General features: G+C 41.8%; 1 protein-coding gene across 6 annotated transcripts in view; it reads right to left on the reverse strand.

The window, feature by feature from the left end:
• The window catches only part of ANKRD17 (ankyrin repeat domain 17), a 96631-nt gene that overhangs the window by 7143 nt on the left and 73619 nt on the right, over positions 1-15869 (reverse strand). For all 6 annotated transcript variants that reach the window (XM_075039386.1, XM_075039379.1, XM_075039362.1 and 3 more), the window contains 13 exons: positions 15567-15678; positions 15245-15390; positions 13060-13202; positions 12096-12309; positions 10880-11055; positions 8702-8864; positions 7820-7915; positions 6506-6622; positions 5527-5698; positions 4305-4752; positions 3734-3889; positions 3311-3460; positions 1150-2798 (listed from right to left, as the gene is read on the reverse strand). In XM_075039386.1, coding sequence (XP_074895487.1) covers positions 1150-2798; positions 3311-3460; positions 3734-3889; positions 4305-4752; positions 5527-5698; positions 6506-6622; positions 7820-7915; positions 8702-8864; positions 10880-11055; positions 12096-12309; positions 13060-13202; positions 15245-15390; positions 15567-15678 — 3742 coding nt within the window. The remainder of the gene's footprint in view (positions 1-1149; positions 2799-3310; positions 3461-3733; positions 3890-4304; positions 4753-5526; positions 5699-6505; positions 6623-7819; positions 7916-8701; positions 8865-10879; positions 11056-12095; positions 12310-13059; positions 13203-15244; positions 15391-15566; positions 15679-15869) is intronic.

Genomic DNA, 15869 nt, shown 5'->3' on the forward strand with positions numbered 1-15869 from the left:
ACAAAAGATTTAAATTTGTAGTTTTAGTTAGGAGAAAAAAAAAAAAAAAAATCCCTTCACCAGTGACAGGCAGAAGAACTAAGCAGCACAGCACCTGCCTCCTCTGCATCAATCATTATCAAGATCCAACCTCGATTTTTTTTGTCAAATTCTGCAGGCTCTCAGGGGCTACTTTTCCCTGAACTAACGTAACGCTTCCTGACTCTATAATAGACACCTCCAACTTAACCTGATGTGCCTGCAGCCTTCCAAAAGGGAAACTGCTGAAATAAGAGCAGGACTGTGGTTAAAGCACTGCTTTCACTCAGGAACTGACTGGCGTACTCAAGTGATAGACAGTGTACGAGTGTGCCGAACTCAAAATGCTAAGAGTATGTTGATTTGACAAAATTCACAGAGAGCACCTCAAAAGCTACTCAACGCCACAATACTCACAAAATATGAAAAACCTAGCTCCTACATCTCTTGATTCATAACCAAAAGCTACATAAAGAACAACTCGCAAGTCCTACTAAAACAGGCACAGAAAGCACAAACTGTGTGAGTATGTTCTGGAAGCTATAGAACAAGTTCTGTGACAACCCCTTGATCTCTGTGCAGAATGCTAAACGTCTCGCTACAAAACTCAGGAAGTCAATGCAATTAAGGTTTTTGATTGAATTTAATAGTTAAGAGAACACACCTCTTAATACAAACAAATTTTTTTATCATCCTAACACTTTCAAGACGCTGCATATTTTTCTGCAGCCTCAGGACAAGCAGCAAGTTGTCACAAACTAGAATACTTATTAGCTGGTGGTAGGGAAGGGAAGCGGAAACAACAGTGAGGTGTTTTGTTATCTCGGCTATCACAGAAGAGTAGATTGGAATGGCAGAAAAAATGCCTCAGCTCGACTTTTATCAAGTTCATCAGCTGCAAAATAGTTATTAGATTTGACAGGTGGCACTTAAAAGGAAGATGAACTCAATTTTGCTTACAGAAACAACAACAAACTATATTACAGCACCCTTTTGTTGCAGGGCACAGTGATTTACTACAAATCACCACAAAAGCCGAGGCAGACAGTATTACATGTTCAAAATAAAAACATGCAGGAGTTATTATTTAAGTATATTATTAATGTACCGAGCGTAAAACCACACACTTACCTGAGGGACTTGGAGCTGGCCTCTGTAACGGTGGCCTAAAACCTGGGGCTTTGGAAGTATCAGACTGATGTAAAGGATCTGAATTTGGCAAAAATGAAGACTTTCCTGATAGCATAGATTCTGGTGTTGTCTGAGATGAAACGACGGAACCACCCCAGAAGGCATGAGCAGACGTAGGACTGTTTTCAAACAACGTACTAAAGGGCCCAAATGGTAAAGTAGCACTGAAATTGTTACCCATAGACTTGTTTGCTGGATGGGCTGAATTCTGAGAAGCACTTTGTGTACTTAAGGTAGAAGGAAGCTGCACTGAAGAAGGAACGCTGTGGGGCCTTTTGATGTGATTAACGTTGAGGACTGCGACGGAAGAATTTTGCACAGGAGCTGGATTCTTATGGACGCTACCGGTTCCATGGACAGGTGGTCTGATGGCCGGGGTTTCCATCTTCGCTGCAGGCTGAGAAGACCCCATTGATGTCTGAGACATGGGATAGGTCATCGGGGCATTCGTTGGACCTGCCACAGGAGCGGATGAGCTTGTCGCTGCTAAATTTGGAGGCACAACCATTCGAGGATCTGGTGCAGGAACCTGAGGCTGCTGAAGAGGGGGTCTTGCCTCTTGCAGAGGAGCTCCCGGAGGCTGCTGATGAGCAGGGTGCACAGATGAGCTGCCGGTACCAGAACTGGACTGCCTACTGCTGGTCGAGCTGTTCGTTTCCACTGCTGGCGGACTACCCACTTCTGGATCAGACGAAGGTGCACCTTTATTGGGAGAGCTTGCCGTGCAGTCGGAAGGACTGCTTCTGGAAACACCTGCTGGCTGCGCAGGAGGAGAAGGAGATGAGGGGGAAGATGCAGGGTAGTGTTCTTTGGCAGTAGGAATTGGATACGTGGCATTCGTAGGCGCTGTGCTCGTGTTACTTGCCGTGGTCGTCACTGTGGTCGTTGTGGCATTTGATGTCTTCACGACCGTGACAAAAAGCTGTCTTCTGACTGAAGGTGAACTTGGACTGCCATTCGCAGAAGAACCAGGCACAGTAGAAGCCACTGAACTTGTTGTAGCTGTTGGACTAGTTGTCAAAGAACTTGCTGAATTCACCTGAGAACCGCTGCTGTTCTGACTGTTATGGCGAGGCACCATGTGAGGTTTCGGTGAGTTGGTAGCTCTTGCAGGGCTCAACGGCCTAACAGGAAACGGACCCCATGTGGACTGAGCTGGTGGGAAAGTACCTCCAAAGTGTGTCATGGGCAACCGAGGCGGACGGATTTGCTGGAAAGTCTGAGCAGCGAGTAAAGCGTGTGCAAACTGCGGAGGAGGATATGCTAATGGAAGAGAAACTTGGAAACCAGGCCGCACGTTATTCACTGGGTTCTTAATGGTTTTGTGAGTGGATGCTGAAGAAATTGCAGGCACGGTGAGCGCGGAGGCAGTCTGAGATGTTGACGAAGCAGCTACGGTGGTCACTTTGATGCCCACGAGAGAACTGTTAGCAGCTGTAGTGGTGGCAGGTGTCGATGACCCTATTTTGGAGTTTGCAGCTGAACTTTTCAAACGGTTCTTTGGAATAAGTTCATCAATTTCCTTATCTGGATCCTTAATCAGAGCATTGATCAACTGCGTGGCCTGTCTTGTTGATTCTGTGCCACCCCTATAAAAAGGATGGAAGGGAAAAGAGAAAGTGCATCTAAAGCATTTATTTACAAACCTTATAGGGAAGCACCTCCAACACGTGATCCAGCCTGTCTTCTGTCATGGTAACAGAGACAGAAAAATAACTCTCAAACTCAAGACTGAGCTTGGCATGTTCTTGCTGCTGAAACTGAAAACTCTAACTCCTGAAAAACCCAAATGGTTAAAATGTTTACTTCCCTAAACACACCTACATATTTAGCCATGTCTAAGCTAGTCTAAACACCGAATCCTAACGTTTATGCTCCACCTTATCTCAAAAGTCGTCTTTTGTACAAACGCGATGGTACCAGCTGGCAGTTGCTCTCCGTTTCCCCACGCCGTTCATCTCCCCTGCCTCAAAGAACTGACTGTCTCAAAGTGATCTTTCAATGGACAAGGAGGTCAAGCCTTTCCATTTTTCTACACAGAGCAGCATGCTACAGTGAAAAAAATCCCCACAGAAACGAGTAAATTAAGCAGCCTGCTTACCTTATCGTTATTATTCTATCTCCAGTTTTGTCCTTCTGTTTGTCTATGTCTATGTGTGCTCCCGTGCACTCACGTATCGCATTGATGTTACATCCTCCTCTGCCAATGACTCTGGAAATTACAGTGGATGGAACAGAAACCTTCTTGGATCTATAAAAAAAACAAAACAAAACAAAACAGAACCAAAAAAACCCAAACAACCAAAACAACATTAACTGGGAAACACTTCCATGGCATGAACCAGTGGGTAGGTTGGTCAAAATCATGTTATAATTTGTGATGCAACTGTGTAGCAGTGCTTTTGTGAAATCTACCAGGTCCACTAAGAAGGTGGTCATTCAGTAACCGCAGAGAGGGCTACAGTAGATAAAACATTCTGACAAAGGACAACAACAAGGGAGAGTTGGGGAACATTTTGCTTACCTTCTCACAACTTCCTTCCATCCTTCTTCCCTTTTCTGACCACGTTTAGGACTAGCAATGGTTAGCTTTCCATTTGGAGAAGAAAGGGGAGAAGGACCAGATTTTGTGCAAGTAGACAAGGAATTACTCGTCACTTCACTAATAACTTCAGACAACCTTTAAAAGAAATTAATTGCTGTCATTGTACACTCAAAAAAAAAAAAAACCCAAAACACCCTAAGGATGCATTTTGCCCATTCTCCAGCTCCCCCAACCCATTTTTCTCTTTTTAGCCCAAAAGCAGTACGTTATTAGAAGCTGCTTGAATTGAGATTCTTACATCTCGAAGTTCCCCAACAACTCCCTAATTCCAGATCCATTATGAAGTTTCTTGCTTCAGAACCTACTACCAAGTTCCGAGTTCACACTGCAACAGTGTTTATGCTCCTTATACCCACTAGAGCAAGGACACACTGCCTCATCCACTTCCTAACAACTGATTTAAGAATGCAAGTTCACAAAGACAATGGCGCATCGCTCACACGTAGGGCAACACCACCTTAAAATGGCAGGCACGGTCACAGCAACTTACTTTATGGATGATTTGCCAGTAACTGCTTTCCTCTCATCCTTTGGACAAGTGACAAGAACCGATGGTTGCTTTTTGTTGCTCTGTGTGTTAGTAACAGCTGTGGAAGAATGATTGTCACTTTTGTGGCTGCTGTTGCTATTGCTGCTTTCATCGCTACAGCTGGAAATCCTCATATTGTCACTATCACCACTTTCACTAGTACTGCTGCTCTTAGATTCACCATTAACTTTTTCTGGTTGGCTATAGGAAATTGGGAGTTGATCATCAAATATAATCTGAACGTTATCAGGGGTTACTTTGTTTTTCCTGTTTTTCCTTTTGGAGCTTGTTGTGGTGATGGTATTATTCCTCTTCCCATGGGAACCCGCTAACGTTGTCCAAGTTGCAGATATACCTATGGTAGTTGTAGTGGTAGCACTAGGAGGCTCCATAGGGACCTCTGGATCATCTGATGGAAGAGCAAAAAAACAGTACTAATGTAGCTGGCTTAACGAAGCTTGTGTGCACATCTTAAAACTATTATTTATGTCATACTGTGGAGCCTCTCCCCATGTTTATGCTAACTCATGCAGAATGTCATTCTTGTCTTGGAACAAATGCAGTAACAATTTAACAAATGTGAAATTGAATTCAGGCATGGGAAGACAGACACAAACAATTAGGAGACATAAATAAGTATATGAAGCAACATAAAGTTGTCACATGTCTTCCCTTTCTTCCAGCATATCAGAGCAAGGAAACAATCAGTGAAAACGATTTCTCAGTACACCACGTGAAACTCATTGCCATAAGATACAAAAGAGCCAGGTTTTGATGGGTAATAAGAGAATGATACATGTTTGGAATTTACATACTGCCAGTTTTTTCAGCTAATCATTATTATCATTCTGTTTGCGAGCTAAAAAAAAAAAAAAAAAAAAAAAAAATTGACCTGGTTTTAAGCATTGGGACCTGGAAGAAAAAAAACCCAAGCCAACACCATCCCCATGGTAAAGTTAACCCATAACTCTCACTGAAGGTGCTGGCAGCAGTTCCTTTGCACAGCAAGACACCAAAAAAGCCATCATGCTAATCTATGGGCTTAACAGAAAAGGTAAACAAAAAGAAAGCTCAGCAAGTCATAAGAAAGCTTGTATTCGAGTTTTGACCAGAAAAGTAATTTTCAATACTGGGAATAAAATCAAGGTTGTGTTTCAAAAATAAGGCAAATATTTTAAGTCACCTTCAGCTTTTAGCTTCTCTTTCTCCTGAGCAGCTTGAAGTTCAAAATTCTCTTTATTTTTTGCTTCTATTTCTTCTAGTTTTCGTCTTTGTTCTTCTTTTTTCTTCCTCCTTTTCTCCTTTCTTTTCTCTCTTTTGGCAGCCAAAGCTAGTCTCCTGCTTTCTTCCCTTAGCTAGAAGTCAAGCACACGGAACAGTGTTACAAGACGTCCCGTGCACTTCAAGAAATGCATATGTTTTCTTTTTCCTAGGAAGCTGAACTTGCATACTAGACTAACATATTTGACAAACAGAAGCCAAATTCTCTATGATCCTTATTTTTCCGTATTTACTTCGTCCAAACAGATGGTTCATTCATGTTAAGACGGTTAGTGAAGAAACAGAGGACAGACACCATACAAACTTAAGTCAGAGTTTCCCAAGACGCACTTTCAGGAATCTTTGTGTAACCTTGTGTGTCTCAGCAGTACAATCCAAACAACACCATCTCCCTTTCAAAGATTAGAACATGGTTTCAGCTAGCTTGAATATAAAGCGTGCGCTCACCTGACACTATACTCTGATTCTTCCATTAGATTTCTACTACAGTGCTATGGTCCCTAGTAACATAATTAGTACATTTTTTGTTAATCTCTAAGACAAAAAACATGTTTTAGAACTAAAATCCATACCAATGTGACTGGAAAATGCCCATCTATCATGCATTTGACAAAAAATTATACTCAGAAATCCTTCTTTTGGTACAATTTTATTCCAGAGGAAACAGTTATATCGGAGTTTCTTGATCCAATTTCTCTGAATCATAGTCAAAAGCTCAAAGATTACCTGAACAACAAGATGCTCAGCTCTAGACACTCCAACTATGGTAATTACACATACTACTTTATTCTAATACATACTTTCACCTATCTTACAATCTTGAAGGAATGTGAAATTGGAATTTTATCCAATATTCAGAGCTCCAAACTCTTTCAACTTGCCTTCTCCAAGTCCAGTTCCTCTAAAAGAATGCTTGCGTTTTTGTTGGCTTCAGCAGCCTGTCTATCTTTGGCTTGAACAATTGATTCCATACAGAGGTGGCACTTCTTCAGCATCTCCTAAAATGATAAAGTACATCAACTCTCTGTTTGAAAAAGTAACACTGCATGTGTTTGAATATATGAGCACAAGCTTACACTTGTAATTTAGTAACTATTGCATTACTTGCACAGGAGATTTTTTAAAAGGGAAAACTTTAAATTCCCTCCAGTAAGCTCCGTTTCATGTCCAACGCTGCAAACTGATATGCTCATCACACCTGTGACTGGAAATCAATAACCTATGTCTCGGTGTGCTATAAACAGTACAAAGACAGTTCATAACCTATGCCCATTATCAAGACCTAACAAGTTTATGAAATAAAAGGCGAATGGTGTCTGAAAGGTGAAGCAACTGCAGAAATAAAAATATCATAAAGCAAGGCTGCCTTTTTTTTTGTTTGTTTTTTGGGGGGTTTTTTGAAGACACTTGGGAAATACCTAAGTATTACAGTACTACTCAAACCTATATTGGCTTCATAGCAGTAAAAATGTTTAAATTTATAAGGTGTCTAGTATCATGGAAACGGACAGTGGTCATAGCCACTGGCAATAAAACACATACTGATTTAAACTTAACTGCAGTGCAGGGGATCAGCGAGGAGTTAGAAGCATTATGGCCATATTTCTGCACCAGTTGCTATTCTCATTTTTCATACTATGAAATAGTTTTTGCCCTGTTATTCTGGACTGAAGATAAACCAAATAAAACTGAAGCTCCACAGGGAAGAGCAGCAGTCCACTTAACAGGCTACAAGAAACCACCTTACTGTCAATTATATTTTCTATCTTCTTTCCAGTACAAACTTTTTTTTACAAGTTTGTGAATCTTTGTACTTAAGCTCACACATACTCCTAGCAGAAGTTCATTCTGTTACCTCCACCCCGCTGCAAAAGCCGTCATAAATTCAGTACAAACTTGCTCAACAGGGAGGAATGTAGAGCAGAGTGAGGTAGTGACTGGGAGAACACTTGAAAATAAGCATGGATAATAAATAACACCACATTTACTACCGTTCTCACAGCACTAGGGCGCACAAAGTTACTGTGGCCGCGTGTTCCCATTTTTTGCAACGTTTTTTCTGAAAAATTCCATTGGGACTTATCATTTGCTTGAAATCTGGTGTGCCAAGAAGCTAAAGACTATTCATAGCATGGACTCTAAAGCTGAGGTACAGCTTTATTCCTTCTCAAATATTTTCTTTCTTACAATCTTACCTTATCAGTAATTGTTGCTATGTATCTCATGCATTCCGAGTCTGATGGAAACTGGTTTACTTCTTTCACTAGGTAGCGCACCACTTTCACATGACCCTGAAAAAGAAATTTCAAGGACAACATTTTGTATCAGGCCAGCTGCTTCTGGTTGTTTGCTAAAAAACACTTTAGTCCAAGCACTCATTGCAAAATATTTATTTTCAACTCCTTTAAAGCACGCTCTCAGCACTTAACTACTTTTTTTTTTTTTTTAAATCTTTATCACCTCCTGAGTTGATGTTTGTGAGGGATGTTTCTTCACATTTATGGGAAGAGAAGGCAAGCAATTACAGTACCTGTTGTCAAGTTGCCCTTACTCCAGCCATACTTTCACATATTTCTACCTTTTATTGTGGTAGCTTTCAAATGCCCAGCTGGCAACTTAACAGTTGCAGGCTCCTACAGTCATTTGCAATTTTTGAAGTACTACAGCATTTGAACTACACTCCCTTTCTAACAACAATTCTCTCTAGAGTCAAATTAGGATAAACTTGACTTTTTTTGGCAAAAGCGCTCATCCTCTCTTGCATAAGAAACCAACCCCAGTTCCCCCCAGTTCTATCACGTATTCCCCCTCTCTGCACAAACACACTGCAATTTTCACCTCTCATACCCACGAGAACCAGCCTCAGTTAAATGCCTATAAAGCAAATTTTAACTAGAATTTAACACAGATATTATACAGGTGACACACATACCTATTTTTAAAGATTGAATGCCAAGTATTAAAATTAGTTGACATTTTTAAATACGTAGTTTGTCAGCTATCTTCTCTTTATAACAACTGTGTAGGGATGATCAAGACAATACTAACTAAGACCAAAGCTGAACTTCATATTCTACCTTTCGAAAGGCTGCCATAAGAGGAGTTATTTTCCTGTTATCAGCAGCATCCACATCAGCTCCAGCTTGAACTAGCAGTTGGACAACATCTAGGTGCCCTCCATTTGCTGCCAGCCACAGCGGAGTATTCCCCTTCTTGTTACGCACGTCAATGTGAGCTCCTCTACAAAAACAAACACATTCAATCAAAACTCTGAACCCGATTTTTGTTTCGTGTATCACCTGGACTGGCAAACTGGACATGCAACACAAGAACAATAGGTTAAAATTCAATACTCATTTTTACATCAAACATATGCATTCGTAGAGTGCTTCAGCTTCCAAAATTACATTTTTGTTTATTCTGATGATGTCAAGAGCCTCAACTCAGCCTAAAGACAACTTTAATACTCTAATCATGCTGTTTGTCAGCTTTCTCTGAAGCTTCACCAATTGCTTCGTTAACTCCCATCCATCAATACACTGTATTCTTCATAAGCTTACTCAGAACAACTTACGACATTGCAAGTGCAAGCCAACAACCAGCGCGACTACTTTGAAAATGACATATTCAAAAGCTACCCAGGAAACGTAATTACACTGAATGTGCATCACGATCAATCTAAAAAAACCCAAAAATTAAATCAAGATGTATGAGTAGGGAGCATCTTCTGTTGGTGAAGGACTTGACCATCTAAAATGGCTGTGTGTCATGATTATGAGTACTGCATATGTAAACTGTACAAGAAATTGTTTGTTTATTTCCAACATTCATGATTCAGTGAGACAGGAAAAACTTGAGTTAGTCCATTTGGGCAAAAGCAGGCACTTGAACACCAACGAGAACTTCAGTTTTGATAAATAAAAATACATATCAAAGGTTGACAGACACAGACCCTTTCCCATTTCCTACCCTGTAGCGTATATTGGGAAATCTTATTGTAGATTAGGAAAGATTAGTCTAAGTAAAGCTATATTCAAGATATTTTTCTTCAAGCAGCACACTTGCTGTATTGGGTTTGTGTGGCAAGGTTTTGGTAGTGGGGGGGTGGTGGGGGGGTGGTGGTGGTTACAGAGGCAGCTTCTGTAAGAAGCTGCTGGAAGCTTCCCCTGTGTCCGACAGAACCAATACCAGCCGGCTCTGAGACGGACCCGCCGCCAGCCAAGGCCGAGCCGATGAGTGATAATGGTAGCGCCTCTGTGATAACATTTTTAAGAAGGAAAAATAAGTTGGGGGGGGGGGGGGCACAGAAACGGCAGCCAGAGAGAGGAGTGAGAGAATGTGTAAGAGAAACAACCCTGCAGACGCCAAGGTCAGTGAAAAAGGAGGGGGAGGAGATGCTCCAGGCGCCGGAGCAGAGATTCCCCTGCAGCCCGTGAGGAAGACCCTGGTGAGGCAGGCTGTCCCCCTGGAGCCCAGGGACTTCCACGGTGGAGCAGATATCAACGTGCAGCCCAGGGGGAGAGGACCCCACGCCGGAGCAGGTGGGTTCCTGAAGGAGGCTGTGACCCCGTAGGAAACCCACGCTGGAGCAGGCTCCTGGCAGGACCAGCGGATCTGTGGAGAGAGGAGCCCGTGGAGCAGGTTTTCTGGCAGGACTTGTGACCCCGTGGGGGACCCACGCTGGAGCAGCATGCTCCTGAAGGACTGCAGCCCGTGGAAGGGACCCACGCCGGAGCAGTTCGTCAAGAGCTGCAACCCGTGGGAAGGACCCATGATGGAGTTTGTGAAGGACTGTCTCCCGTGGGAGGGACCCCACGCTGGAGCAGGGGAAGCGTGTGATGAGTGCTCCCCCTGAGGAGGATGAAGCAGCAGAAATAACGTGTGATGAACTGACCGTAACCCCCATTCCCCATCCCCCTGCGCCGCTGTGGGGGGTAGGTACAGGATGCGGGAGTGAAGTTGTGCCCAGGAAGAAGGGTAGGGTGGAGAGAAGAAGTTTTGAGATTTGGTTTTATTTCTCATTACCCTACTCTGGTTGATTGGTAATAAATTGAATTAATTTTCCCCAAGCTGAGTCTGTTTTGCCCATGATGGTAATTGGTTGAGCGATCTCTCTCTGTCCTTATCTCTAGCCACAAGCCCTTTGTTATTTTTTCTCTCCCCTGTCCAGCTGAGATGGGGGCAGTGATAGAACAGCTTTGGTGGGCACCTGGCATCCAGCCAGGGTTAACCCGCCACACTTGCAAATACAGTACCTGCTAATGAGAAGCTCGCAGAATTTGTAGTGCCCTTTGTCTGCTGCAATGGTTAAAGCTGTATCTCTTGAAGAAGGTACTGGAGGAGCATTTACATCTGCACCTTTGTCCAGCAGAACTCTGCCCACTTCTGCATATCCACCAGAAGCTGCTTCCATTAATGGTGTGAGACCAGTCTAAGACAAGCGAGCAGGAAACATAAGCAATTAGTTGGGGGTGGGAGAGTTTACTTGGGAGCCAGGATTTATTTCAACTTCCAGCAATATATTTCTAGTTCTGATGTATGGATTCCAATTGTTACCTGGCCAATTTCATAACAAATTAGCAACATTTTGAAGGTGAGCTCATTTTCAGGTGACTTGAGAAGAGCTTCCACCGGCAGCACGGTGGCACTCTGCTGCTGTGCAGTGCTAAGCACGACTCAAAGCCCACTGCTGTCGGTTTCTCAAAACTAACCCAACCAACCTTGAACAGATGACCATCATCAGCATTAAGTCCCATAAAGTGCCCATTTTATTATACAGATGATGCAAATCACATTTACTACCTTCATTAGGAGAGCCTACATAGCAACATCCAGGAAGCACCTGGCTAGGTCAAGGGGACCTATAAATACCTAGCAGCAATCAGTACAGTGCAGGTCCTTTTGAGCTCCTCTGTGGCAACCATTAAGTACAGTGGAAAAGGACAACGAAATGCCACATTTGTAGGAGGTCTCTTCCCCGCTTCCCCCCAACATTCTAGTCATTTTTCTAGTGAACAGCCTTTCCTCCTATTGAAAGAGTTGGGGTCAACTGACGGACTCTCAAGCACACATACCCCCTTTCAATTCTGCATCTCCACTGTGGACATATGCAGCTGGCCAGACAAAACAGATTTCACCATGAGCATACTTATGCCAAGATTCTAGCTATTTCTGAATACATTACAACCTTCTACTTTTATTAAGTTAATGGATGACTATTCTTAGGGTTGTAAGCACCTGAAGATATATTAAGGCTTCAGAAGAAACACTTATTTTTGATTAATTGTGTAACAACCAAAACACTAGCCCTTAAGTACAGCCGTTATTTTTCTTTACAAGACATGGTTCAGTTCAGTTAACTGAACTACAGAAGTTAACTTGTACAAAAGACAATAAAATCAGATAACCACAGCAAAGTGATGACTTACAAGCATCTCTTTCTGGAGACTTACTCAGCTGTTTGCTCCTTACCTTAGCTCTGTGTTCCACATTAGCTTTTCTATCAAGCAGCAGGCTAACCACTTCAGTTCTGCCTTGGAAACAAGCCAGAGTCAGTGCTGTATTCCTGTTGGTCTCTATCTGGGCATTTATATCAGAGCCCATGTCCAGTAATAGCTTGACAGCAGCAGTGTGCCCATTCATGGCTGCCAACATTAAGGGAGAAATGCCCAATTTGCTACCAGTTCTGAAAGAGAAAAAAGAAAAACCAAAAGACTCTTTAAATCATAATCATGTTTCTGAAATGACTTTAACAAAACTAGTGAAGGCAGAGTACTTACCCAAGACTGAAAAATCAGCTACAGAGCAACTATTACTGAAACTACAAGAGGTTCTCCACAGTAGCATTGCTTAGGACAAATATTTCTACTGAAGAGATACTGTGTGTGTTACCTTTTAACTGCTGTAAATTTAAAGGCATCTCTTATGAGGAGCCTAACTTTGCTTGGACCTTTCATTTGACTTGTGCAGCGCACAGCTGAGCTATCTTCTACCTCCCAATGGATGCAAAAGCACTACTTACAGGCATACACACACAGAAAAAGCTGTCATTTAACTACACAGGGAAAAGAACGAAATCACACACACACACACTTTCTTCGCATAACCCAGAACTAATTTCAATCCAGCAGGCCAACCAGAGGAAGAGGAAAGATTTCTGTCTTTGGCACAAGATGACTGATCATATGATACAGGAAAGAATTTTAAAAAATACATAGAGAGAGAAGTTAAAAGAGCATTAGAAAAGCACAGTCAAAACCTTTCGTTTCTAACTTAAGAGGAAAGAAGTCTACTAGAAACTAAACAATATATTGGTTGTGATCACGTTAAGAATAGTAAGATTTTGCTCCACATAGCTGTCAAGTTGTCAAGAAATTCTTCTGGAGAGGGTAATAACTACAGAAACCGTGAGAGAAGGGGTGAAAAGGGAACTTGCCTGGAATTTATTTCTGCCCCAGCATTTAGCAGTATCTTGATAATGTTCACGTAGCCACCAGAAGCGGCGAGGCTTAAAGGTGTGTAATCAGAAACATTCCTGTGCTCTTTGTTTGCCCCTCGAGCTAGCAGCAACTCCACCACCTGCAGTGTTTTAAGAAATAACATCTGGTTTTCTCCCGAACTTGCAAATCTATCCAGGGCAAATGTTTTTGAAGCCTAAATGTACCGTTGACATCTTCCAACAGTAAGAAAGCACTTTTACTCAGTTGCTTCCGTATAATCCTCGCCTCCCTGAACAGATGAGGCTGCAACTATGTTCCCAAAGCCACTGTAAAACCGCCTTTAAAAATCAATCACGATCACGCATTAGCATGCTTAAACCATTCATACCAAATTGTGTAACATAGCGAGAAAAAATTGAGATCTTCTTATGATTATTTCAGCTGTCTTTAAAGACTGTCAAAAACAGATTCATTTTGAATACGGTATACAAGGTAGTCTTGGGTTTTGCCCTCTCCCATTTTAATGCTCAGTTCACTACCAAGTTCAAAACTCATCCTCAAACCAAAGCTGCGGAGCAAACAAGGAAGCAGTTGCGTGCTTTTGTCTTATCTGTTTACACCACTACATTGAATGGTGTACAGCTTGTACAGAGAAATCTCATGCAAGAGACATCCGAAAAATTAACATTTGCATCCCTTGCTGGTTTTGTCTGTACATTAACAAAAAAACCACAAAGAGTTCTTACATTATTCCTTCCTTACAGATTCATTTACAACCCAAACAATTCACAGCTTCCCACATTCTACATGAAGCTTACATTCTGCAATGAAGTTTCTGCAGAAGACTTGACAAGCAACTAAACTGTCTGGCTACGTAAAATCAAAATGAACACTGAGGTGAAAACCCACTGTGTCATCTTCAGTGCAATGTTCAATTTTGCACTTTCAGCTTTTAAACATAAAACATGTTTAGAAAAGACCCACACAACTGAAGCCAAGGGCTTTAAAAGCACAGTATTTTTCCGTGAAATCACAGGACAAACATACTGCCAAATACAAAAATTGGGGCGGGAGGGCATCCGACATCATCTCTACTGCCCGAAGCCCAGCGTTCTCCCATCTTCTTTATCAAAAAACGTGAAAGAAAACAGGATGCATTCCTCCAAGAAATACTGTTTGAGAAACACAGATCAATCAGATCCCTAAAAAAGTAAGCGTAAATTCACATTTGCTGCATGAGGTTGCTGGCCACAAAGGCTGCTATGACAGACTGACTAAAAAGCAGGCCTTGCCCTTCCCCAGAGAGCGTATGATTGTCATTGCAGCTAATCCTCCACAATGCCTGAAATCTTCCACATGGCACTAAAACCAGGCCAGAATAGCTACAGGTTTTCAGTAAGATTTTGTCTAGCGAAGTAATCCCCTTTTAAATGCCCCGCTATCACTGTTAAGACAATCTGCAGAAGCAGGAGAGGTATCTCCAACCTCATTAATTTCCAGATGGCCACAGAGGAAGGTGATCCTGCACCAGATCATACAGCTTCCACTGCGGCTTTTGCAATCCAAATAGTAGAAGCATTAACAGAATTATACACTTAAACTTTGTAACAACCATTAGAAAAAAAATCAAAATGCAGATTTCGTAATTAAATCACAGAATACAGTATTTCACATAACATTCAAAAAAACATCGCCTACGTTTACTTTTGATCAATCATTTGAAAACTGTTTTTTCACGTTTTTAGTCAGAGACACCGGAGTCATCTGCAGTACTGCGATATCCTACGGCGTACACAGAATCCATTAGAAAACCCTCTTGACTCTTATATGGAACTGATCTGTGTCTAACTCCAGCTTTGCGACAAGAACATTCATTGCATTCACTTTCATATCTACATCTAGTTATGCTGGTAAAAGCCCCATAATGAGCCACTAATGATTACAGTCATGAGGTCATCTGCACAGCACCGGTCCAGCTTACGAAGAGAAAAAAGCAATCTGTATGGGACACACTGCAATATATAACTTGGAAAACATAAAGCTCTCTGCGTTCTTTTTAAAACACACCATCCTGAAACAGAACAGTCAATTAAGTTACTCTAACTTTTCTGGGAAATTGCTTTAGTATACTGACACTGTGTGATCTATACACTGCTTTTGAAGACTTAAGTTTTACTTCACCTCTTGTCTCCCTCCTGAACAAGCCAAAGACAAAGGAGTGTCCTTGGTTCTCTCAGACTGGGCTTCAATATCAGCTCCATTATCCAGTAAAATTTCAACAACACCCACGTGGCCAGCTGTAGCAGCCAAAATAAGCGGAGTAAACCCTGAAACGAAAAAGGATGTTTGAAGAGTCCACATTCATAGCTTAAGTGACACAAGTTAAACCATCAGAAAAGCAAGCCTAAAAACTTCACATGAAGACAATGCTTATGGTGTATTTATTTAGTGTGATACGCTGGAAAACCAGAGAGAGTCTGTACTGCTGTAGGGAGATACCTACCTTTCTTGTCCCTGTGTTCAATATTAGCTCCTCTCTCTAGCAGTGTTTGTACTAGCTCTTCGTGGCCACCAGCACAAGCAAGTGTCAATGCTGTGTCATGATTACTCTCAGTCTAAAGGAAACAGACATCATATATACAACAAGATAAATATTTCCTTATTCAAGTACAATCCCTCTTATATTGTACATTAGCCCAAGTACAACTATACCTGTGACAAAATAAAAAGCTTCTATAAGCTTAAGACATGTCTATTGATTGCCTCACAGTTATCTTTTGTGTTCTTCATAATAGGATTCTACTTC

The sequence above is a fragment of the Buteo buteo genome, chromosome 1 (genome assembly GCF_964188355.1).
Source record: "Buteo buteo chromosome 1, bButBut1.hap1.1, whole genome shotgun sequence".
NCBI classification, from domain to species: domain Eukaryota; kingdom Metazoa; phylum Chordata; class Aves; order Accipitriformes; family Accipitridae; genus Buteo; species Buteo buteo.